The sequence below is a fragment of the Canis lupus genome, chromosome 26, assembly GCF_048164855.1.
Source record: "Canis lupus baileyi chromosome 26, mCanLup2.hap1, whole genome shotgun sequence".
Lineage (NCBI taxonomy): Eukaryota > Metazoa > Chordata > Mammalia > Carnivora > Canidae > Canis > Canis lupus.
This window is the reverse complement of record NC_132863.1, coordinates 24,249,008-24,272,689: the sequence shown is the minus strand read 5'-3', so window position 1 is coordinate 24,272,689 and position 23,682 is coordinate 24,249,008. Positions and strand designations below refer to the sequence as shown.

Below are 23,682 nucleotides of genomic sequence, written 5' to 3'. Positions count from 1 at the left end.
AGCCCGACGTGGGACTCCATCCCGGGACTCCAGGATCGCGCCCTGGGCCAAAGGCAGGCGCTAAACTGCTGAGCCACCCAGGGATCCCCTATTTATCATTTTTAAAGATAATTTTGGGGATCCCTGGGTGGCACAGCGGTTTGGCGCCTGCCTTTGGCCCAGGGCGCGATCCTGGAGACCCGGGATCGAATCCCACGTCGGGCTCCCAGTGCATGGAGCCTGCTTCTCCCTCTGCCTGTGTCTCTGCCTCTCTCTCTCTCTCTCTCTCTCTATCATAAATAAATAAAAATTTTAAAAAAAAGATAATTTTGTCATAAGGTGACTCCAGATCATTAAGTATTCTCATAAAATGTGATTCCTCATACCAACACAGGATTCACCAAAATGATGTGCCACCAAGATCTCCCATTTCTGAATTGGGGAAAGTTGAGGCTTCCTTCCCAATCCTTCCTGCACCACCCCTGGGACAGCTTGAACAGGCAGACTGAAGGTACATGATGGCCAGAGACTGCTGCAGGCTCAGAGAGGGCCATGGGTCTGCAGGAGGACATAGTCAGGGCTGTGGCCAGTGTCTGGAGTGGACACAGTAGGATGCCCTGCCCTGGGCAGGACTGAGCAGGATCCGTGGGGTTGGAAGGCAGGTAAGCAACACTATTCTTTTTGTGCTCTGCACGTGGCCCCGGAGACTTTGAAGAGAGTCTCCTGCCCAATTTGGAAAGAGCTTCTGGATTGAGGTTGGTGTTCCAGCCTCACCCATCCCAGGGGTCCCAGACAGCTCTCAATAGCAGGGCAACTAAAGGTCTACCTGGGACCCCTGCAGAAGAAGCTCAAGCTACACCTGGGCTGGGCTTCATGCCTCTAGGAGGGGTTTGCTACTCCCCACCCATCTCGTCCCTCACTGCAAAGGAGAGGGTCAAGGACTGGGCCTTTATCTACAGACCATAAGAGACACAGCTGCACCTGGATCTATGTCCTTATCTCCCTCCAAGGGCCAGACAGAAATGGTTGCAGGAAGCCTGCCAGGTAAAACTCCCCATTTTACCCCGTCCACCTGACTTTCATCCACTAGGGAAAGGCTTGGACCAAGCGGGACCCTCTCCAGGGCACCATCCTGAGACATTCCACTCTGTCTGCCACCCAATTCCCCAGAGGGAAAGGACTTTGCTGTTTCAGAAACAGTGGAGGTACAAGACAGAGCACTTAGAAGCCAGGAAGCAAGGTCAACATCAGATGTGGACCAGCCTTGCACAGGACATGTGCACACACACAAACCACAGTGCCTGAAATTTCACCAATAGACATTCAGCCCTTTGCATGCAATCTCCAAAGATTCTTGTCAAGGTTCATGACACAAATCATATTACACACAGATTGGGGCACTAGGTGGCTCAGTGGTTGAGCATCTGCCTTTGGCTCAGGGTGTAATCCTGGGGTCCTGGGATCAAGTCCCACATCAGGCTTACCATGGGGAGCCTGCTTCTCCCTCTGCCTATGTCTCTGCCTCTCTCTCTCTCTCTCTGTGTCTCTCATGAATAAATAAATAAAATCTTTAGAAATATGTATATTACACACAGATCACCAGTCCAGATAAAAAGCCCAAGGAATTCCCAATGGTAGCAGGACAAAGAGTCAAGGACACAGACTTTGAAAACCAACAGATCTGGAATCAGGCCTTGGCTCAATTATTTTCTGACAATGAGAATCTTGCACAAGTCACTTCACCTCATTGAGCCCCAGTCTCTATCTATAAAATGGGAATAGTAATAATACGTACCCACCAGGGCTGTTTGAGAAAGAAAAATAATTCATGTAAATGTTTAAGCTATAAAGGATCCAATGTTGCTATAAAGGCAGAGCCTATAAATCTACCCCTCTAGCAGAAACAGTGGGCCAGCCTGGACAGGTCAGGCATAGCATATACCAAAATGCCATGTAGCTAGTAAAAGAGAGGCCAGGGCTCCACAGATACTGCAGGAAGAGATGTCATGAGGTGTCGATGAAAAAGAGCAACCTGCAGAGTAGCGTATAAATAAGAGGATACTATTTGGCTAAAAAATATTTATAGGAACACATATATTTTCATATATGTATGTACTTGTGTATGCACAGAAAGGCATCTATGAGGATACCACATGCCTTAAAACTAGTTACCCCTGGAGATTGAGGAAGAAGGCAAGTCATTCTTTTATTTTATACACTCCTGTAAGGCTTGAAGTTTTCAGTTTTAATGAAGGACATGTACCATATTCTAATTAGAGAGAGAGAGAGAAGTGCTCTTTATTGAACATTTCAAATAAGCTCTCCTGTGAGGCCTTTGCACCCGCTGCTCCCTCTGCCTGCTTCACCATCCTTCCAAATAACTAGAGCTTCAAACTCTGAAAATGCCACCTCCTCTGTGAAGCCCTCCCTGACCACCCTATGCAAACAGCCACACCTCTCCATCTCCCTTGCCATCCTCCCTACTCTAGCCTCAGTTTTCTGGATCTCCACTGTATTTACTCACCCATGACCTACCGTTTATTTTACTTGCTGGTTAATTGTCTCACCCCAACTAGAAGTCAGCTCCATGAGGGCACAGGTTTTTGTTTCTTTTATTCCCTGCTGCCACCCCCAGAGCCTGGCATGTGGTAAACACTCAATGAATAACTGTCTGTGCCCTGATGGGACTAGGTCACAGCCAAAGGTCAGACTTTGAGTCATCTACTTTGGTCAGACTCAGAGGCTGAAAGGGATAGGATCTTTTGAGCAATTGTTTCCAGGAATCCATCCTTTCAGTGCACTTACAAAAGTGCACAGAAGCATATATACAAGGACATTCAATGCAGAGCTGCTCATCAAAGTTAATTGGAATTAACCTACATGTCTATCAAGAGAAGGCTGGCTTAATCGTTTGTGACACATTCAAACTACGGGCACTCTGCAATTATTACAAAGAATAAGACAAGTTAACAAAAGAATAAGATGAATCTAAATTACTGATATGAAAACATCTCCATGCCACATAGTTAAATTTCTAAAAAGTACATGGTAGGACATAACTATAATTTCATATCACTGGTCTAAAAATAAAAAGGATAAAGGCAAACCCAGTTCACCAATCCACTAGAAGTGACTGTGGCTGCTACTGTTTTATTGGGTGGGGTGGGGTGAATGAGACATGTTTAGGACCTTTATATTTTGCTTTATACACATTTCTTTTATTTTCTTTTTTTTAACCAACTAGTGTTACTACTTTGAAATTTTTTTTTCTTTTAAGGCTTTTTTTTTTTTTAAGTAATCTCTACATCTCATGTGAGACTCGAACTAACAACCCGAGATCAAAAATTGCATGCTCTACCAACTGAGCCAGGCAGGCACCCCAAGGCAGTTTCTAAAAGAGACAGAAGTACGTTCAGAATCTGGAGGACAGACAGTCCAACCACTCACAGCTCTCCACTCCACCACTGCAGGACCCAGCTCTGCAGGGCACTGCTCCCCTATTCCTAGGTCCCCAGTGTCCTAGAGCTGGGAAAGGGGGCAGTCCTGCCACACCCTGACACAACTATGATGTGTATTTTCACTAGGCCCCTGGTAGGGACTTAGGGAACCCAAGTAGTCTCTGAATTACTGTTATCTTTGTGGATAAAAACTAGAAGGGACCTTAGTGATGACTTCATCTAGTGGTGACAACACAGTGTGGGGCACCCAGGGTCAGTGAGGGGAAAGGTGCAAGAGGGAGAACAGAGATGACCCAATCCCTACTCACATGCTGTACAAAACACCCTACTAGAGCTCAGAAGGGCATTTTAATAGTGGGTTCTGGCAATGCTGTTTCTCCTACTTCCCAGTCCAGCCCACCAACCAGAAGTGGACTCTTGACAGCCCTCCATGCACACCCAAGGAGCTTCCCCACACCCCCACCACAGCAGCCCTCAAGCCAGAATCCTGAATGGTACCTTCACCTCCACTACGCCTCTCCAGGTCCTGGGGAGAATCAGGCTGGCCCCCTAGGCTTGTCGGCCCTGCCCTTCCCAGCCCAACCCGACTGTTCATGCCCAGCTCACAGACCAGACCCTGCCTACACGTGGCTCACCTTCTCCACCGATGTGTTGGATTGCAGTAGTATCTTCTTCTGGAATTCCCCTCTTTTCCTTTGAGCGTCTCTGATGATGGACTGTTTGCCATGGGGCATTCTTAACAGCTTGGGGCTTTGTGAACTGACATGTTTCTGGAAAGAAAAATGGGCCTCCCAGATCATCATGGTGAGGGAGTGTCTCCCTACCCTGTGGGGGAACAGAGACCAGAGGCAGATGCTGGAAGTACAGCCAGCCCAGCCCTCCTCAGTAGATCCACTGCCCTGCAAAAGGCCCAGCCAAGTATGTAAAGGATTCTGCAGTAAAGACACTCCAGCGCTGGGGAGTCTCCATTTTAAGTAACCAGAAGCTTCCATTCTCAGGGTAGAGACTTGAGTTTGCCTTTAGAGTACACCCCCACCCCAGCCTTGTCCTGGAAGAGACCGCTGGTCAAAGGAGAGGGTTAGGGTTGCTCTAGAAGATGTTAGTGCAGTGGTGCAGCCCCGATACTCCAGAGGTGCTCCGAGCATCCTGTAGTAGTGTAGTGTGAGCACCTTAGAGTAGAACCTGCTGGAGCAGGCCACGTGGGCTCCAGGTCTACTCTGCCTACTCCTGACAAGTGTCATGTGTTGGTGGAAGGGTGTGGGGGGCAGGGGAGGGAACTCTCTTTCAAACCTCAGTTTCCAGGAATGGGAATCAGGCTTCAAGGGCTGAAGCAGTCTGATGGGCTCCCCTGGCCCCACACAAGAGATATTGTACTCACTGCAGAAGCCAAATCCCCCTCTCTCCCTACCCCCTCACAATGGGATCATCAGTCAAGGCTGCCCCAGCATTAATCCTGGGGCAGAGATGAGAGGTCAGAGGGAAAGGGAAGTAGTTTGCCTCTACTTGGGCCTCAGACCCCTGAAGCCTGGTTTCCAGAGAGATGAGGCTCAGCGGCAGAAGTAGGCAGGCCCCAGTGGCTCATCTGCGCCAAGTCACACCTGCTGGGAGACTGAAAAAGTAGCCCCAGCAACTAGCCTATGGTTGATTCCAGGTTCTTTGGGTGGTCTGCCCTCCAGGTCTGGCCCCTGAGCTTGTAAATACTGCAGTCTGGTACTGGCCATGCTCTAAGAAAGGAGCATGCCCAGGCTTGAGGCAGCAGAGTGGGGTGCATATGGTGAATCTAACCAGGGAGGTGGCCTGCCTCACTGCAAGGCTCAAAGCAAGTTGATGAACCCTCCATCAACTGCTCCATATAAGGACACAAACACACAATAGGCACACAGGTAGCTAGCAAATGAGGGTAGTCACCTGCCTCACCTCCGCTCCCACCTGCGGGGGCATGGGCTTTTCTGGCTCCTTGTCTCTGGGGCGCTTCATCACTGGGGGAGCTGACATCAGGTTCCGTTGCAGGTTGGCATTGGCTACAGCCCTGGCTCTGGGGCCCAGGGGCTGCGTTGATGGTTTGTACGCCCACTCCTTATGTTTCACACAAAGCTTGCTGGACTGGAGGCTCTCAGCCAGGGAGTTGTCCACTTCTTGGATCTATGCCAGGGAGACAACCACCCCTGTGACACTGTAATGTCCCAGAGAGAAATGCAGGGCCTCCTCAGCCCAGTAAGGGCCCTCCAGGTGCCCCAGGGCTTGCTCCCTAGAAACCGAGTACCCTTACAGTCATCAAACAGGAGCTCATAACCCTGTCCCGGGGCCAACCATGAATGCCCTGAGTACCCACAGGCAGATACTATTCTCATGAGGGACTAGGTCTCTCCATCTGTAAAATGGACAATGGTTTCCAAATATTTGTGAGGTCATTTTTAATCTTAAGGGAAGTTCCGAAGTATAAAATAGGTAAAAAGCCCAACTACTCTAGGGGAAGCTGCTACAGTAGCCTCTGAGCATCTCTCCCCAACATGTTTGGAAAGTCACTGGATGAGGTGACCCTGAAGGCCCCTTCCAGCTTTCATCTGCAAAGATAGCATAATTCAGAGATAGTGTGGGTTTCCTAGATCCCTCCCATGAGCTCAGTGAGCCCGGATTAACAGTATGAGTAAGATAGGAACCGCCTTCAAGGAGAGACAGAGGAACACGACCAGCAGCACAGCCTCTGCAGTCAGATTGCCTGGGTCTGGACCTATCACTTCTTAGCTGTGCAACCTCAGGCAAGATGCTTAACCTCCCTGTGCCTCAGTTTCCTTGTCTGTCAAACAAGAATAATTATAGAAACTAGCACCCAACTATCTAGCTTCCAACTGCCTCCAAAGTCATCACGTGCCCTCCCCTTCCCAGGAATGCTTCCTGCCCGCCCTAGGCCCTCCAGCTGATTCTCACCCATAGCCGAGACAGACCATACCTTCTTGGGCAGCAAAGGCCAGGGGCTCTTAGAAGCATTGAAATTGAGGATGGGCTTGAACAGGTTGATGTTCCAGAAGAGAATATCTCCATTGTAGGAAGAGGTCCCAAGGAACTGGTTTTGGTACTTGGCCATGCTCAGAACATCTTCCTTGTGGAAGCTCTGCCATTGGTAGCACAGGAGGACTGGCTTGGTCTTATGGAGCCTACAGAGGGCCAGAACGGGGAGGGCAGGGAACTTGGCCTTCAGTGCTCCACAGGAAGGAAACACCAAGGCCTTTTGATTCTGGGAGGCAACTTGGGAGAAGGCAGTCAGGTTGAAGCTCTGCCCCACTGACCTCATTTACTAAGCGCCTACTATGTGCCAACTACAAAGGCTCTGTCCCAGGGACTTTATATAAACTAATCTTCCAGAATTGCCCTGTTCAGACATCTGAGTAAGGATTAAAGGAGAGAAGCCATGGCCCTAACAAAGCCCTCTAAAAAGGAAGAGGCCTTGCACATTCTGTTCCCTCTGCCTAGAATGTCCCTCCTACCCCAAGCCCTTTGCTGCTTCACTGAGAAGATCCCACTCCACCCACTACATCCTCAGATGAGCCTTTCCGGACTGCCCCGAGACTAAATCAGATTTCCATCCCCTCCCCATAGAAAGTTGTACGTTTTTTTCCCCACAGCACTCAAAAGACTTTATCATCGGGATGCACTGGTGGCTCAGTGGTTGAGCATATACCTTCAGCTCAGGGCATGATCCCAGGGTCCTGGGATCGAGTTCTGCATCAGGTCCCCCACAGAGACTGCTTCTCCCCCTGCCTATATCTCTGCCTCTCTCTCTCTGTCTCTCATGAATAAATAAATAAAATCTTTTTTAAAAAAGACTTTATCATCATAAATGAAGTCATTTGATTAGCATCTGCCTCCCCCTAGGAGGATAGAAACCCCATCATTCTTGTTTATACCCATCTCCAGCACATAGCACAAAATCTAGAACATGGTAGCCTCACGGACTGATGAAGGAATGGATGGGTAAGCAGATGAAGCACTGAATGTTATTCACCATGAATTTCTTGCTTGGTCTTCCAACCACTAGGGGAGCTAGGAATGGAGGACCCCATGTGAAGTAGAGAACAGTCAGCTGCCCTTGCTACTCACATGAAACAGGTGATTCTCTTACTCCATCCAGTCACGTAGAACACTTTGTTCATATGGACAATCCCGCTAATCTAGTGAAGATGAAAGAAAACAGAGCCCTAAGGCACCTCAGAGGAAATGGCTCTGGGTCCCGCATGTCTTCCTAATCATACCAAGCAAGAAGTCAAACCTCTCCATAATGATAAGAGTTCCCTAGAAGCGATACCACCATATATTTTTCAGAATGTGCTCACAATATCCCATTTGATAGACTTGGAGGAGGAAGAGAGGGTAGGTATCCATGTCCACTTAATATGCAGATACCTACTGACCTAGAAGGTCAAATAACTAAGTGATAGGACCTGGACCAGTACTCAGATCCCTAGCAACTTGGCCAAGGGCTCCTTTGGAGTTGGTTAAAGGACTTTCATAAGAGTTAGTAAGGGGCTTAGGTCCAAAGTGGAACTATAGGCTTTGCTTTGAGCCACCCCCACAGACACACATCCCTATGATGCTCTCAGACATTTCCCAAAAAGGAGTGAGTATGTGGTTCACCTGGCCCCACTGCTAGAAATGCCATTCAGGATGGCTCAATGGTTGAGCATCTGCCTTCAGTTCAGGGCATGGTCCCGGGGGTCCTGGTATCATGTCCCGAATTGGGCTGCACGGAGCCTGCTTCTCCCTCTGCCTATGTCTCCACCTCTCTCTGTGTGTCTCTCATGAATAAATAAATAAAATCTTTAAAAAAGAAAAAAAAATCCCATCTGAAGCTCTCATACCCGGGGTAAGGCTTGCTAACAAACTGAAAGGACAAGAGTAGCTAGCACTCATCCTTAATAAAGCCAGGCACTGTTGGCTATCTTCACTTTATAGGGGAGAACACAAAGGCTCAGGAAAGCCTGAAGCCAAGCAGTGTATGGTCACAGCCTTCAAGGGAGGCCTAGAGCCTTGAGAGCTGTGCCTCACTTCTCACACAGCACCCCTGGCCCCGGCTGACAGACCAGACGGACCTCCAGCTGGTCCGGGTTGGGGAAGGTCAGCAGGCATTCACCCACAGTGTAGTTCCACATCTTTATGGTGCCGTCGCGCAAACCCGTGAGCAGGCACCGCTCGGATTCATCCAGGCACATGGTGGTCAGCTCCACTTGCTGGTCGCCAGTCACAGAGAACTCCATCATCCTCTTGCCTGTCTTGATCTCCCACACACTCACCAAGCTGCTCAGGCAGCCGCTTACCACCTGCGGGGGAGCACACAGCCGGGGCTCCTAGAGTGAGAGCATCCTCACTCCTGATGGTGGCGTCCACCTGTCGTGACTGGAACTAGCCCAGTCCCCCACCTCCCCACCAAGCACTTTGAGGACAGGCATCTGGGGCCTTTCTGCTGCCAGAAGAGCCCTCGAAGACAGGCCTTCCTCGGCTCTTTAGCAGAGGCCAGTGTCAGCTGGCGCAACTCTTTTAGAAGTAACCATATTGGTGAAATCCCCTTTAACTCAGAAATGGCATTTATCAGAATCTCCATAGAAAATAATCTCTACTTCAGAAAAGATATTTACTGAAGCATCATTAATACTGGGGTGGCGGTGACAATAGGAAAGCCACTCATTGTCCCCAAGAAAGAAACTTGAGAACAAGGGAAGGCCACTCCACGTCAGTGCAACAGGAACAGGTGGGCCTATTTCAGACCAACCCTCCTGAGAATAATCTAGAAAAGCTGGGGATTTTAAGTGTTTGAAAGCATCCCAGATCCCTAAGGTATGCAGGATGGTGGTGCCAGGAGCAGGCCTGAGAGAGGAGAGCAGAGAGGTAAATGGCCTCGTGCCACCCCGCAGCAGATACAGCCTGTCCTGCCCAGAGCCCAGGCCAGAAAAGGGGTCCCCATGGAAGTGGGAAGAGGGAAGGGGAGCCCCCTCTGGGACCATACCATGTACTCGGTTGTTCCACCCCACCCAGAGATCTCTACTCAGGACCAGGGTGCCGATCTTCCCTGGACTGGGGCTTTCCTGTTTAATGACATCCAGGAACAGCACCCACACTGAGAATCTCACACCAGCCCTTACCCGGTGCTCCCTCTCACCCTCTGTGTACAGAAGACTGTGTGTCCAGCACTGAGCTGAGGCAGGGGCAGGAGCACACAGGCTCAGAGGAGTAAGGTGATCCTCTGGCCAAGTGGTGGAGCTCCCACCCCACCTCATGCCGCTGACCCCTCTGCAGGGCTGCTTCTCATCCATAGGCCACTGCCCCACACCACCTTCAAAGCTATAAATCCTACCCCCACCCTGCCACTGTGCTGACTGCTCCTTAGATGCAGCTCTGGACACATCGGGAGGTCTGAGTCCTGCCCTATGTCACCCGGCACTCCTGTCAACCTGAGAGACCACCAGCCCCAGCCTACTCACCTGCTTAAAAATCTTGCTGTAGAGAACAGCGCACAGGGGTGTGCTATAAGTTGTGGTCCTCTCCCTTGGTTTCCCAGGCCCCTCAGTCTCCAAGTACCCTTTTAGGATCCCAATCTGTAGGTGAGGAGAGGGGCAGACAGCTGGGCAGTTGGAAGAGCTCGCCCCCAATGACTGGCCCCAGGGGAAAAACTTCCAATAAATTGCAACATCAAGACATCCTGACTGCGCATGGACCTGACCCCAGCGAGGCCTCTTGGTTTGTCAGCCTGCTTACTGATACCTCTCAACCCTACTCCATGGAAATCCAAGGTACCCTCATAACTTCTGGGAAGCTTACAGCCTCAATCTGGTGACCCCTCCTCCAGTGAGCCTTCTCTGACCAAGCCCTGCCTAAAGCTAGGCTAAGGATCTCTGCGCTCTGAGAAGCACCTGACATAAATCTCCATCACAATATGGAGGATTTTCTTCTGACATTCTCTGTTCTTCTTCTACCTCCTAGGTTCCTTGAGGGATGAGGCAATGTCTAATTAATACACTCCCTGCTCCTGCCCAGGAGCAGGGGCTTGCTCCCTCGCACACAGCACTCACTGAAAAGGTGCTACAGATGAGACTGTCTTCATTCTTGTGGAAGTAGACACTGGTGATGGGGCAGTTTCCCAGGGCAAAAAGCTTCCCGGAAAAGGACTGGAGGCATATGTAGTCCTGCATGTCCCACACACGGATATTCTAGGGAAGGTGGTGAGAAACAGGCAAAGAGGCTAAGAGTGGGTGCTCAGGGATGCAGAGGGCACCTGATGCCTTAGGATGTGAGTAGGGCCAGTGGCACCTGGCATAAGAACTTCGACATATGCCTACTGCACACGTCCCAACCGTACAATAGAGATGCTCTTCTTATACTCAGAGAGGAAACTGAGGCATCCCCTATTCAGAGCCTTCCCCCAGGGCCTCCTCCTGGAGCAGCTGCCTCTCGATGCCTGAGGACGAAGACCACGCAAGACAGCATGAGCCCCTGCAGACCCTCATAGGCTCCTCCTGCAGCCTACCTCAACTAAAGCTAGCCATAGCACACAGTGGCTACCAACAGAGTTGCAGCCTCCTTGAGTTCAGCCCAAGTTGAAGTCCCTCCAGGATGCTCATTGCTTGGAAACATCAGCAGTAAGCAGGGAACGGCCTGGACTGGAATCGACCAGACTCTGATCCATACCCTGCCTCTGCCTATCATTACTGTGAGGATTTGGGCCAGCCCATCCCGGTCCCCCACCCCTCCAGCCTCGGCTCCTGCAGCAAAGGCCATGACGCCCAATTCTTGGGGCTACCAGGAAAGTTCCAGATAATAGCAAGTGTGTGCTGTGTCAGGGAACATGGCAATCAGTGACCTAAGGGTCCTGACAACTTTCAACCTACTGAGTCCCAAAAGACACAAAAATGTGCCCTGAAGGAGCGAACCTTGAGCTGTTGGCCTGCATCACCACGTTGGCCAGAACACTCGAGCAGCCCAGCAGATGGGGTGGTACCCTGAACCAATCAATGCCTATGAGCAAAGTGACAGGCCCTGAACTTGGAAGCCCCAGGCACTGAGAGAAGGTCTAGTCAGGCCCTGAGAGCAAGGGCAGCCGGAGAAGGGTCACCAGGAAAGCTGAGGTGCGAGTTTGGGTCTGGGGGAAGGGGGAGGGCAGGGGAGTGCCTCACACGTATTGTATACCTCCTATGTGCCAGACGCGACACTGCTGCTTTACCGCCCAGTTCTCCTCTAAACCTCTCAACCCCCATCCTGTGGATGAAGGGACTGAGGCTCAGAAAAGGCCCACGGGGTAAGAAGCCAGTCTGGGTTCTATGGGAACCCAGCTCTGCTGGACCGCTCACAGTGGGGTGCAGGACTCCACCTGGGGAAGCTCCCTCTGTGCCTAGGCCAGGACCTCCTGGGGCCAGGAGGTCACACCACCCGCCTGGGCTACAGGCTGCTGCCAACACCAGCGTCTGGCTTGGCCGAACTGCATTATTACCCAGGGGCCAGCGCCTCTGCCGGGAACAGGAGCCAGTGGGAGTGGGAGAGCCCGGCTCCAGAGAGCAGCACCTTGTCCTTGGAGATGCTGAGGAGGATGCTGCTGTTCTTGCTGTTCACGAGGATGTGCGTCACGGAAGTCTGATGCCCCTTCATCATCCACACAGGCTTTTTTGAGAAGAAGGGGTTCCACAGGCGGATGAGGGGGTCATAGCCACCAGTCACTGAGGTCAAAACATGGGTGTCAACCACTAGGGGGTGGGTGCTGGGACCTTCTCCTAGGACCGGGCCTTGAGCCCCAAGCAAGTGTGGCAGGTGGGGAGTTAGGGTTCTAACCTGCCCCTTTGCTGCTCCTTCCCCCACAGCCTATACCATCATGCCAAGCAGAGCCCATGTCACCACACTGCCCCAGGCACCTACCTACGGGCAGGGACCAGAGTGGCAGGAGCGGAGCCCGGACAGAGGCTGGATACTGCAGGGCCCCCTCCTCAGCTCTATTCATCCCCATGACCCTGGCAGCCTTCACCTTCTGCAGCGGCTTCTGCAGAATATGAAGATCGCTTACCCACTAAGTTCTTGTCTGGGCAGTAATCGAAGCAAAGAATCCCTTTTCTTAAGTTCAGCACTGAAAACCTACAACAACAAAGGGGTCGGGCTGGAGGCTGGGATGGAGGGCCACAGGGAAGCCTGCGAGGCTGGAGTGAGAGGAGCTGGAGTCAGGGCCACAGGGAGGCCAGGGAGAAGCCATTACGTTTCCACTCAGGGAGAGAAGCATCACCCAAGCAGGGCAGCCGGAGAAGGGTCAGGGCTGAGCACCAGAGGCAGGGCGGCCGCCGTGGAGCTCAGCCCAAAACCAGAAGCCCATGGAGGAGATGCCCACCTCTCCCCTGTAGGTGAGAGCACCCCCAAAGCAGCAGCAACTCCTGACAACTATAATACATCTGCCTCATCCCAAGGGTGCTCTTAATCCTCACTTCAACCATACTGAGATATGCGTCCTCCTACCTATGATACGAACTTTTTAAAAAGAAGGGCCAGAGGAGGGGAAGTTCCCAGGTGCTGTGCCCCTGGCTGTTCTGTGCTGGTTTCTGTGCTGGGTGCTGTCTCGTGCATCACCTGGACTCCTCCCATAACCCTAGAGAGTGTCATCAGCCCTATGCCACAGTGAGAATACGGAAAGCAGAAAGGCATGGGGCATCTAGATTCAGACCCAGGGTGGGCATGGCAGGAAGAGGCAGGGGGCTCAGTCACCAGTGGTCCAGGAAAAGAATAGGTGCATCTTTCCATCTGGAAGGAATAGGTACATCCAAATGGGGCTCAGAAGGGCCAGGGTGACCCAGGCAGGGGTTTTAGGAAGGTCAGGCTTAAGAGTACTGGAAGCTCTGTGCCTTTGCACATGCTGTTCCCTCTTATCCATACATCCTGACCTGTCAGCTCCTTCTACTCAAATTTACCCTTCAAAACTCAATTCAGAGGCCCTCATTGTAGGGTTCCCCAGCCCTCTAATGCAGTATGCCCTCCACTGAATTGCCCCTGAACTGGCTCCTCTGCCACTCCCTGGGGGCCTAACCTGGTTGCCTGGGGTCATCCTGGAGGCTCCCTCGCCAGCATTCCCATTATCCAGCTAAGCCCAACCCTCATTGCCCTTGTCCCACCAGGGCCCTGGCCTTTGCTCAGGTCAGGCCCCCTTCATGTCTGCATCAGCCTCCCAGCAGGTCTCTCAACCTCCAGTCACGCTCCCACTGCAAATCTGCTCTCCCTTCCATTACAAGAAGGATTCCTCGAAAAACTGAAACTTCAAGAGGAACACATCAAACACATGTATTTCATTTATTGTCAAACTAGATACATCTCCTTCCATGCATCTATGCACAGAGAAATCTTCTGGAAGAATGGTCACCAAAATGTCACTAGGAATTACTTCAGGCTGATTCACTCACTCATGCAACAAAGATTTCCTGGCATCTACACCCTTCCAGATTACCAGGGGCATAAATGAGATGTCCCTGCCTTCATGGAGTTTTCCTTCCAGAGAGAAACAGCAGGAAAAGTAAATAAACAGAGAGAAAAGGAGACGGACATTTACAGATTGTGGCAGGTCCTGCAGGGAAATAAACAGGTTGCTTTGACAGGGTCGCTTTAGGGGACCAGTATGCAGATGGCTGCTGTGCAGAGAAGGGACCAGAAGGTCAGAGAGAAGAAGGCCATGGCAAGCAGTTCAGGTGGCTTTGACTTGGTGGTGGGGGCAGAAGTAAGAGAAGAGGGGGAAAGCAGGGGACATACTATAAGTCAGTCCACACACCCAGCACAGGTTTCCTACAACTCCACCCTGCTCCTCTGCTCAGATTCACTGCTGGCTGCAAGCGCCTGAAAATTTAGCTCGGGCTGGCTGCCAGGGAGCTAAGCTCTCAGGCCCACAGTGCCTTGGAGGCTGAGTCTGACTCTAGAGGCAGAGTTTGGGGTGACAATGCCAGACCCCACCCATGGAGGCTGCGCTGAGAGGTCCTGGCCTGGCACTAGAGGGCAGCAAGCAGTCAGTGGTGCCAGCTGGCAAGTGTACTGCGTGCAGACAACCCCAAGGGCATGCGTGCTTGCATGTGTATAAATACATTCTCCAACCTGTCCCCCAAATGCATCTCAAATCCCTCCATCTCCACCCCACTGGGTGATTCCAGGCCATCAGCATAGGTGGCCTGAATTGTTACAATGGCGTCATCACTGGGGTCCCCCGTCTCAGCACCTGACCACTCCACTTGCAGCCGAACAGCCAGAAGGATGCTCCTGCACATCAGACCATGCCATTCCTGTACTCCAAACCTAAAGACTTGTTTATATTTCTTACAACATAATTATAAAAAAATATGCTTGAGTCAACTGGGGGAAGATTAACTTGGACTCAGTACTAGTGACATTAAAGTATTATAGTATTTTCTCTACTTCTCTGTGTTTAAAATTTTAGTAATGAGAATGTTTAAAAAGTAAAAACAAATAAGAAACAAGGGCATACCAGGCAGGAAGGAACAATTCAAAGGCACTGTTGGCCCACAGGACAACTGAAGTTGAGCGTGCCCAAACCACAAGGTGGCTGACCAGTGTGGCTGGAGTAGGAAGGTAGAAGAGGTGAGATGAGGAGAGCAGCAGGGACAGATAATGGAGACCCTCATGGCCAGGAGGAGGTGATCCTGTGATAACCACCTGCCACTGAGACCCAATACATAAATAAAACAAGAAGCTCAATGAAACACATATCACAGACGTGAGGTATCAAAGTCAAAGACATGAGCCCTGCTGCAAATCAACTCCAAGTAAAATCGCAGCACACAGCCTCACCCAAGGCACAGAAGCCAAGGCTGAAGCTCCCTCACTACATCAGGCCTTCACTGGGGCCCCCTCCAACCAGCAACTGGTGCCAGGGCTTGGCAGGGGGATGTGTGCAGAGCACTCTGGGTAACCATGAGGCTCCCCGATTCAAACCTTTGCTCTAACACAGGCACTTCCTCCCCCCACCCCACCCCCGAGTCTCAAGTTTCCGATCTGTAAAACGAGGAGTTGGAATGAATTAGCCCTATCGTCCCAGGATTGAATTTCCCTCTGGAAAACAACCAGGGCAGGAAGGAACAGACAGAGACAGGGCCAAAATGGCCTCAGTCGTCCTGCTGTGTCTCATTCAGCTGCTCCCCCAACACAGGCATCCAATCTCCTGCTGCTCTCCAGAGAAGACGGGGTGCAGCTCACGGTTCAACCTGCCCAGGAACAAAATGTCACAGACCCAAAGGGCCCAGGGGGTAAAGACCTGCCTCAGGAGGAAAACAGGAAAACAGCAAAGGCAAGGGGGGGGGGGGCGGGAATTCCTCAGGAGAAAATATCTACTGTGAAATGCACAGTGAAAGATACACATAAGAGGCACCCGGGTGGCTCAGTCGTTAAGCATCAGACTCTTGATTTCAGCTCAGATCATGATCTTGGGGTCATGAGATTGAGCCTTGCATTGATGTGGAACCTGCTTAAGCTTCTCTCTCTCCCTTTCCCTCTGCCCTTGCCCATCCTCTCTCTCTAAAACAAATAAATAAATCAAAATAATTTTGTTTTCTTTAAAGATTTTATGACAGAGAGAGAGAGAGAAGGGGTGGGGGGAGGAGAGAGAGAGACAGAGAGCACACAAGAGACAGCAAGCACACCAGCAGGGTGAGCAACAGAGCAAGAGGGAGAAGCAGGCTCTCAGCTGAGCAGGGCTCCATCCCAAGACCCTGTGGATCATGATCCGAGCCAAAGGCAGATGTTTAACCGATGACAGAGCCACCCAGGTGCCCCAAAAAATTTAAAAATAACTTTTAAAAAGGTACACATGAAAATGATAGAAGTAAGACACTTGAGAACAGAGTGAGACAGTGGGGATTGGGCAAGAAGGCTTGAGCTTTATTTATGTTTTATTTTTTACAGAGTCAACCCATGTACATGGACTTACTAGTGTGACTAATCACTGACAAGTAAGGAAGGAGGGAGGGAGGGAAGACAGATGGAAGGAAGAAGGGAGGGAAGGAGGACAGATTGAAGGAAGGAAGGAGGAACAGAAGGAAGGGAGGGAGGCAAGGAAGGAAGGAGAGAGGGAAGGAGGGATGGAAGGAAAGGGAGGGAAGGGAGGGAAGCAAGGAGGAAAGATGGAAAAAAATCCATCTTGTGGTAGAGGAACTCGGAATAAAGGAAAGAGATTAGAACCATCTCCAAAGAGTAAATGCTGCCAATTATTGACCATATACCACAAACAGCAGTCACTCAAGTAAGCCCTGGGATAAGGGAAAGAAACACTGCTATCACCCCCTTCTACAGACGAGGACATTGAGGGGCACAGACATAAAGCAACTTACATTCATTCCTCCATCCAGAAAATACTTTTCTGACTGCCTGCTTTACACTATGTGCCAGCTTCTGTGCTGAGTTTTACTTACGTATGTATTGGTAGATAAAAGAGGCTTGTTATATTTTTGCTGCTGGTGGTGATGATTAAAACCAGACTCTGTAAAAGTTCTTGTCACAGGAAAAGAAAATGTAACTGTGTGCGGATGGTTGTTAACTATTATTGTGGTGATTATTTCCCAATATATACAAATACCAACCAAATCATTATATAGCACATCTGAAACTAATACAATGTTATATGTCAATTATATCTTAATTTAAAAAAAGAAAAGACTGCAGAGCCCAGGTGTGAACCACCATACCACACTGTTGGCCCACAGGACAACTGCTGCTTCCTCGGACCCACCGAGATCCACAGGATGCTGCTGTCCTGGAGGTGGGCCCACTCTCAGCAGGGGTGGCCACATGTGGCTCAGATGAAGCCAGAGCCTCCGTCACTGTACCATCACATCCCCCCTCTCCTAAATGCTCCCCCTCCCAACTCCAGCCCAGAGAGAGGTGCTCCTTACTTGGGGCTCTCTGGGGCTTTAGATGGCAATGCTATTAGCACCAGAGAGGACTTCTCAATGGCCGAACAGGAGGCCACTGTGTTCAGCTGAGGAATGAACTTGACCTGTTGGCACCAGTTGGGATGGAGAGCCTAGAAAGAGAGTGGCAGCGGTAGAGGCTGGCAAGGCCAGGAGGTCAGCATGTCTAATGCTCTCTAGTGATCACAGTTCTAACACAGCGACATGCCCCCCCACTCCCGGTCCCAGCCCAGTCCTGACCCATCACTTGTCAGTGAGATAGGTGAAAAGCGCCAAGTCTGCTAGCATGTGAACTCTTGTTTATAAGTTAGAGGACAGGCAAGGTCAGGCCCATGTGACATCACTGCCTGTCACCCCATCCCACACAGGAGAAAGGATGGATTGGAGTCAGTCAGGGCCACAGTCCCTCTTATCCACAGGGAGCCCCACCATGGGGGAGCAGGTGCTTCCCTGCCCACTGCTGCCCACTGTGCTTCAGGACCTGATGTGTGAATGTGTTCTGGTACAACTTGAGCAACAAAAGGCTGAGGCCCAGCAATAAAGGAGGTGGCCTGACTGCATAGGCTCTCAATTCTCTAGCTCCGGCTCTGCGGTTTAGCCCTGTGCTTGGCCTCCCAATCCAGGGAGTCTCCTTTTCAAGACAAGCGTGGAGGAGGTTGTTAGGCACTGAGCTAGATTTTGCATGCACTGCCTCACCGAGGGTCTATCACAGTGAAGACACCGAATCCAGGGCACCTAACAGAACATGGGACATGTACCTGGGGTGGAAAACCAAGCCCAAGATGAGATTCCTACAGAAGATGGAAAAGAAGGTACTCATACAATATGTGCCAGCTTCTATGCTTCTGTACCCGAGAGGGTCCCAGGGAGACCCTAAGTGCCCGTCCTTAGGAGCTGCCACTCCCATGAGGGTGACCGGACAAGGAAGCAATAGGTGGACGATACAAAGTTGGGAGGTTGGTAAGCTGTGATAGTGTGATTTACAGTAAGGAATATATATATATTTGGTCTTCATGCCCATTTCTGGCACAGAGCTCCTAAAACCCTTGAAATTTCCTAGTGATGAGACAAAGGTATCTTAATATTCATAACAAACTCTTTTGACCACACCTGAGTTGACATTAATGAGGTGACTTTTGGAAAGTCCCTGAGGATGAGGACTGGTTGCCAGGGGAACCGACCATGAGATTGGAGGGTTCGACCTTTCAGTCCCACCCTCCTGACCCGGGAGAGAAGAGGAGCTAGACATTGAATTGACTGCCAATGGACAATGATTTAATCAGCCGTTCCTATGTAATGCCACTCCTAAAAACCCAAAAGGACAGAGTGCAGAGAGCCTCAGGCTGGTGAACATGTGGAGGGGCGAGCCCTGTACCCAGAGAGGGCAGGGAAGCTCTGTCCCCCCTTCCCCATACCTTGCCCTACACATCTCTTCCATCTGGCTGTTCTGAGTTGTTTCCTTTTATAATAAACCAGCGATCTCGTGAGTAAAACATTTCCCTGAGTTCTGTGAGCCACTCTACCAAGTTAATCAAACCCAAAGAGAGGCTCATGCAAACCTCTGATCTATGACCAATGGGTCAGAAGCCCAGGTGACATCCTGAACGTGTGACTGGCCTGCGAGGCAGAAGGGCAGTCTTGTGGGACACCCCTCAACCTGTAGGCTCTGATGCTATCTCCAGGTAGACAGTGTCAGAACTGAGCTGAATTGGAGGTCACCCAGCTGAAGTCCAAGAACTGCATGGTGGTATGGGAAAAGCACTTGGGTATTGGTGTCAGAATCCTAGAAGCGCTGCTGCGTGGAGGGACACAGGCCTGGTCCAGGCTGGCTGCTGAGGGCCCCGGAGGAAGCAGAGAAAGGGGGGTGCAGGGACCCAGAGAAGAGCACAGCAGCTGAAGGATAGACTGTAACAAGGCCTTGAGGTGGGAAAGGCTTGGCGTGTTCAGAGAGACCAGCAAGGTCACTTGCATTCTGCGGTGGTGCAAATACGAAGAAGCAAAATGGGCAACAGGCCAGGGGTCGGATCACTTCACATCCTGATGGTCACAGTAAGCACTGGAGATCCTGTTTGAACACAATGAGAAGCTACTGGGGCGGCAGTGGTGAGGGGTGGAGGGTGCGGTTGAGCAAAGGAGTAACAAGGCTGGTTCTAGCTCATGATTCCTCTGGCTGCTGAATGGAGGGAGAGAAGCACTGCATGGAAAAGGGAAGTGCAGAACCAGCCACAAGGGACAACCCACTGCAGCTATCCAGGAAACAGAGAGGTGGAGTCTGCCAGGACCAGGCTGGAGCAACCGAGGTGGGGAGAGAGACAAGCCATGCCAAGGATATCTATGTTCTCTGCAGAGAGAGCCACAGGATCCAACAGCTGCCTCCCTCCCTCACAGTGACCAAGCCCCATGTCCTAAGACTGAACCCAGGGGGCAAATCCTTTTTCTGTATTGATTTTTGAAGGGTGTGTGTATGTCCACATAACTACCATGGTAAGGGGCCAAGCAAAGATACAACTTACCTTTAGCCAATAACTCCTGTACAAAGGAGACTTCTCATTTAGAAGCTTCCGTGTAGAAACTTTGGTCCAGTGATCTGATAGGAGAGAAGACCAAGGTCCACCCTGCCTTTGCCTGGCAGCAAAACCCCAGAGGACACCTTGAGTTGGTTTGCAGCTCCTGTATGTCTCAAAAGTCTTTTCCATTCAAATGCTCGTTCAAGCTTCACCGTGTTCTGGTGGGTTGAGTGGGGGGAACTTGACACCCAGAACACAGACCCAGGCAGATAAGCACTGCTGCCCAGAGCTCCTCTGCCAGTGTGCACAAAGCTGGTCCCATATCTCGGGCTCCTCACTCTCCCCTGTGTACTGTGATCTACACAAGTTGATTCTCATTTAAGGAGCTCCAACTCTACTAGAGTGGAGAACAAACTGAGACCCTAGGCTCTATTTGTTCTCAAAAGGATCATCTGGAAGTTTACTATCACACTTCAAAACATACGCCCCACCTTGTCCAGCAAAGACACGTTCCAAGAGAAGCATCCAGCAAGCATGCCTGGAACAACCGCCCTAAGCACCTAAGAAACCACTCATGGCCAACGGACAGGCCCAGGATCCTCCAAGGAAAGGCCCCCGGTGCAAGCGGGAAGGGTTGAAATGGACAGAGCCAGCAGTGACAGGGACAAGTATAGGTCAACCTGCAGAGCGGGCTTAAAGAGGTTGATCAGGACTGAGACAGTCTGGGCTCAAGTCTTAGAAACTCCCAGGTAAAATGGAATAAAGAAACAGGGGCCTGGGGGCTTGTGACAAGCATTTCACTGCTGCAAACTCACCAGCCCCACCTTGTAGGGGCAGGAAGAAGCTTGGAAAGGAAGCCCCAAGGGGTGGAATGTTGCTGAAGTGGGGCAGGCTCTGTGGGTGCAGGAGGGAGGAAGCTTAGCCGGGCTGCCTGCAGGCAGGTTTGCCTGTCTGCTTCTCCCATGAGGCTGGTTGAGCCCCGGGAGGTCAGAGGAGGTAGTCACTGTGTCCTTACTGCATGCCTTACCCTGCAGGCTCTCCTTCCACCTTATAGAAAAGCCATGAATTGAGGATGCTCATCCTTGTTTAATAAGGGAACTGAGGTACAGAGAGGTTAAGCAACTGGCTTCAGGTCACACAGAGCTGGTCTGTCCAGCTCCTCCTAAGTCAGCACACTGATGGCCCCCTTGGTGTGTATAGCAGCCTTCAGGCAGCATGTGGCATGGAAGGACTCCCATCCTACACTCCAGCTTCCTTTGTACCTGCTCCAATCTCCTGTCTAACACTCAGCTCCAAGACCACCACCACCTCCCATGCCAATTCCCAGGGCGGTGCAGCATGACCACAGCCAGGCAGCCAACCTGGTTGGGTCAGGGCAAGCACCAGGGGCAGAGGCTGATGAGGCAGGAATGTACCGGGTGCCAGCCCACTGCTGTGTCCGGGGCTGGATCCATATTCCATCCAGCCAGTCGGGGGGAATGTTGCCCTGTCAAGCTTGGCAGGAGGTATCACCAAGGCCTGGGAACCCCTGGAGAGTGTCCTGCTCAGAAACTCTGACTGGAAGTCAAAGGGGCTGCTCTGGCGTCCTGGATAGAAGGGGAGTCAGTGTCCCCATGGGCTGGGTCCCCTGGTAGCCCAGGGCCTCCTCGAGATGGATGTGATGCAACCTAGAGACCTGACAGTATACACCAAAGTCTCGGTTCTAGATGCGGTCCAGCTCAGCCAAGGCCCCGAGAGCCCCAGGCCCCAGAGCTGGGATCTAGTGCCCTTGGCAGAGCAGCCCCGAACAGTACCCTGGGGTACAGCCCAGCGAGGAGCTAAGGTTCAGACTCTGGGGCAGACTGCCTGCTTCATCAGGCGGCTTACCCTGTGGGGCCTATGCAAGTGCTTCACCTCCTAAAGTACCCTTCCTCTCCTCTTAATGGGCTGTAACAGCAGCAGCTCCCTCCTGGCCATGGGTGGGGGTGATGTGCCCAAAGCACTCAGCACACAAGTGTTCCAGAAATGTCACTGTGCTTATGCATGTTTATATCCACGTTGAACCAGCCTCTCCCTTGGGCCTCACGGAGCACTCCCACCCACGCGCACAAAGGCAGTGCCCCCTCCCCACAAGGAGAGCAGAACCCTCCTCACCACCATGGAGATAGATAGTGCTGTCATCCCAAGACCCAGAGTGGGTGAGCGACTTCCCCAGGATCACACAGCTGGCACAAATTCTTTCTTGCTGGAATGGAGTGGGCCCTGAAGCTTCTCCCCTCCTCACCCTCACCCTCAACCATGTCACCTCTCACCTTCAGAGAGCTTGCCTTTTTCCTGAGCCCCCTCTGGCTCCTCTGTAACCTTACCACCCCCTGTCCCCCAGGCCACTCTAAGCTGAGCATATGGGTAAACTGCTGCCTGGGCTTCTGAAGAGGCCAGGGGCTCCTGCACTGAGAGACAGGAGAAAGAAGTGCTCCTGGGCCCAGAGCCATCTCCTCCCCCTCCCCCAGTTCCCCAGCATCTTAGCTACCCCATTTGGAGGTCCTGGGAAGGATTCGAGGGTTGAACAGCCCGTGGGTCACATTGTCAGAGGTGAAGACAATGACATTGCCTTTGGTGTCCCCGTAGCAGAATACACCTCTGTGATAGTCGGACCTGAGGGAAGGGGAGACAGAGGCCAGCTTGGGTGCACCAGCTACAACCCTCCACGCTCCCAGTCTCCAACAACCTTCCTCCACCCGGGAGCCAGAGCAGTTCCCGCACAACTTTCCAGCCTTGCCCTCACCAGCTGACAAACATGGGCCTAAACACCCTGATCCAGATCATCGGGGAACCAGGTCCAAAAGCAATCATGAATTTTTTTTAAACCAAAACATGGGCAGCCCCGGTGGCACAGCGGTTTAGCGCCGCCTGCAGCCCAGGGTGTGATCCTGGAGACCCTGGATAGAGTCCCACGTCAGGCTCCCTGCATGGAGCCTGCTTCTCCCTCTGCCTGTGTCTCTGTCTCTGTCTCTCTCTCTCTGTGTCTATGAATAAATAAAATCTTTTAAAAAATTAAAAAATAAATAAGCCAAAACAAATGGGAGCAGCTGGTGGCTCAGTGGTTGAGCTCTGCCTTCGGCTCAGGTCATGACCTGGGGATCCTAGGATTGAGTCCTGCATAGGGCTCCCCATGGGGAGCCTGCTTCTCCCTTTGCCTATGTCTCTGCCTCTCTCTCTGCCTCTCATGAATAAATAAATAAAATATTTTTAAAAATAAATAAGTAAATAAAACCAAAACAAATGAAACCCTGGTCTTCCAGATGCTCATTATCAACTCACCCTTACCGATGGATGTGCTATTCCCAGAGTCCTTGGCCCTAGAGGGACAAGTTTCTGCCAGGATTTGATGGCTGACTTGGTCAGGTCATGGGAGAGAGAGGGACCAATGACCAAGTGACCTCCTAGGAGAGTCAGTTTGGTAAAGAGGACATAGGCACACTGGGTGGGAACCCTTCCTGGGCTGTTTCCAAAGAGTCTTTCTGGGAGTCCCAACGCTGCTGGGTGATGTGGCTGCCAAGACTGTACCAATCTCCCCTGAGACTCACCAATAGTCCATGGTCAGGACACAGCTGTCCAGATCAATGAAGGTGAAGGCCCGGGCACAATTATGGTTGGTAATATCAAAGAACTCTGGGGAAGAGACAGAAAGGGAGGCATGCATGGAACCCAAGCCCATGTCCCAAGTCTTGGGGGTCTCTGGTGACAACATGCATCATCTGCTTCCCAGCTGCAGTACCCCCAGAGGACTCTAACCCATGCCCGTAGTTGGCTTGGTGACAGGTCTCTCTCCAAGTGCAA

General features: G+C 51.4%; 1 protein-coding gene across 13 annotated transcripts in view; it reads right to left on the bottom strand.

Moving 5' to 3' along the window:
* Positions 1–23,682, bottom strand: part of EFCAB8 (EF-hand calcium binding domain 8) — a 75,569-nt gene that overhangs the window by 22,353 nt on the left and 29,534 nt on the right. For 7 of the 13 annotated variants that reach the window (XM_072800544.1, XM_072800552.1, XM_072800548.1 and 4 more), the window contains 13 exons: positions 23,430–23,514; positions 22,373–22,497; positions 19,870–19,943; positions 17,339–17,469; positions 12,478–12,545; positions 11,985–12,136; positions 10,499–10,636; positions 9,911–10,024; positions 8,525–8,752; positions 7,536–7,606; positions 6,388–6,592; positions 5,346–5,579; positions 4,073–4,207 (listed from right to left, as the gene is read on the bottom strand). In XM_072800544.1, coding sequence (XP_072656645.1) covers positions 4,073–4,207; positions 5,346–5,579; positions 6,388–6,592; positions 7,536–7,606; positions 8,525–8,752; positions 9,911–10,024; positions 10,499–10,636; positions 11,985–12,136; positions 12,478–12,545; positions 17,339–17,469; positions 19,870–19,943; positions 22,373–22,497; positions 23,430–23,514 — 1,760 coding nt within the window. Of the gene's footprint in view, positions 1–4,072; positions 4,263–5,345; positions 5,580–6,387; positions 6,593–7,535; positions 7,607–8,524; positions 8,753–9,910; positions 10,025–10,498; positions 10,637–11,984; positions 12,137–12,477; positions 12,546–17,338; positions 17,470–19,869; positions 19,944–22,372; positions 22,498–23,429; positions 23,515–23,682 lie in introns of all 13 variants that reach the window. The other 6 variants (XM_072800554.1, XM_072800555.1, XM_072800545.1 and 3 more) reach the window with 6 other exon arrangements.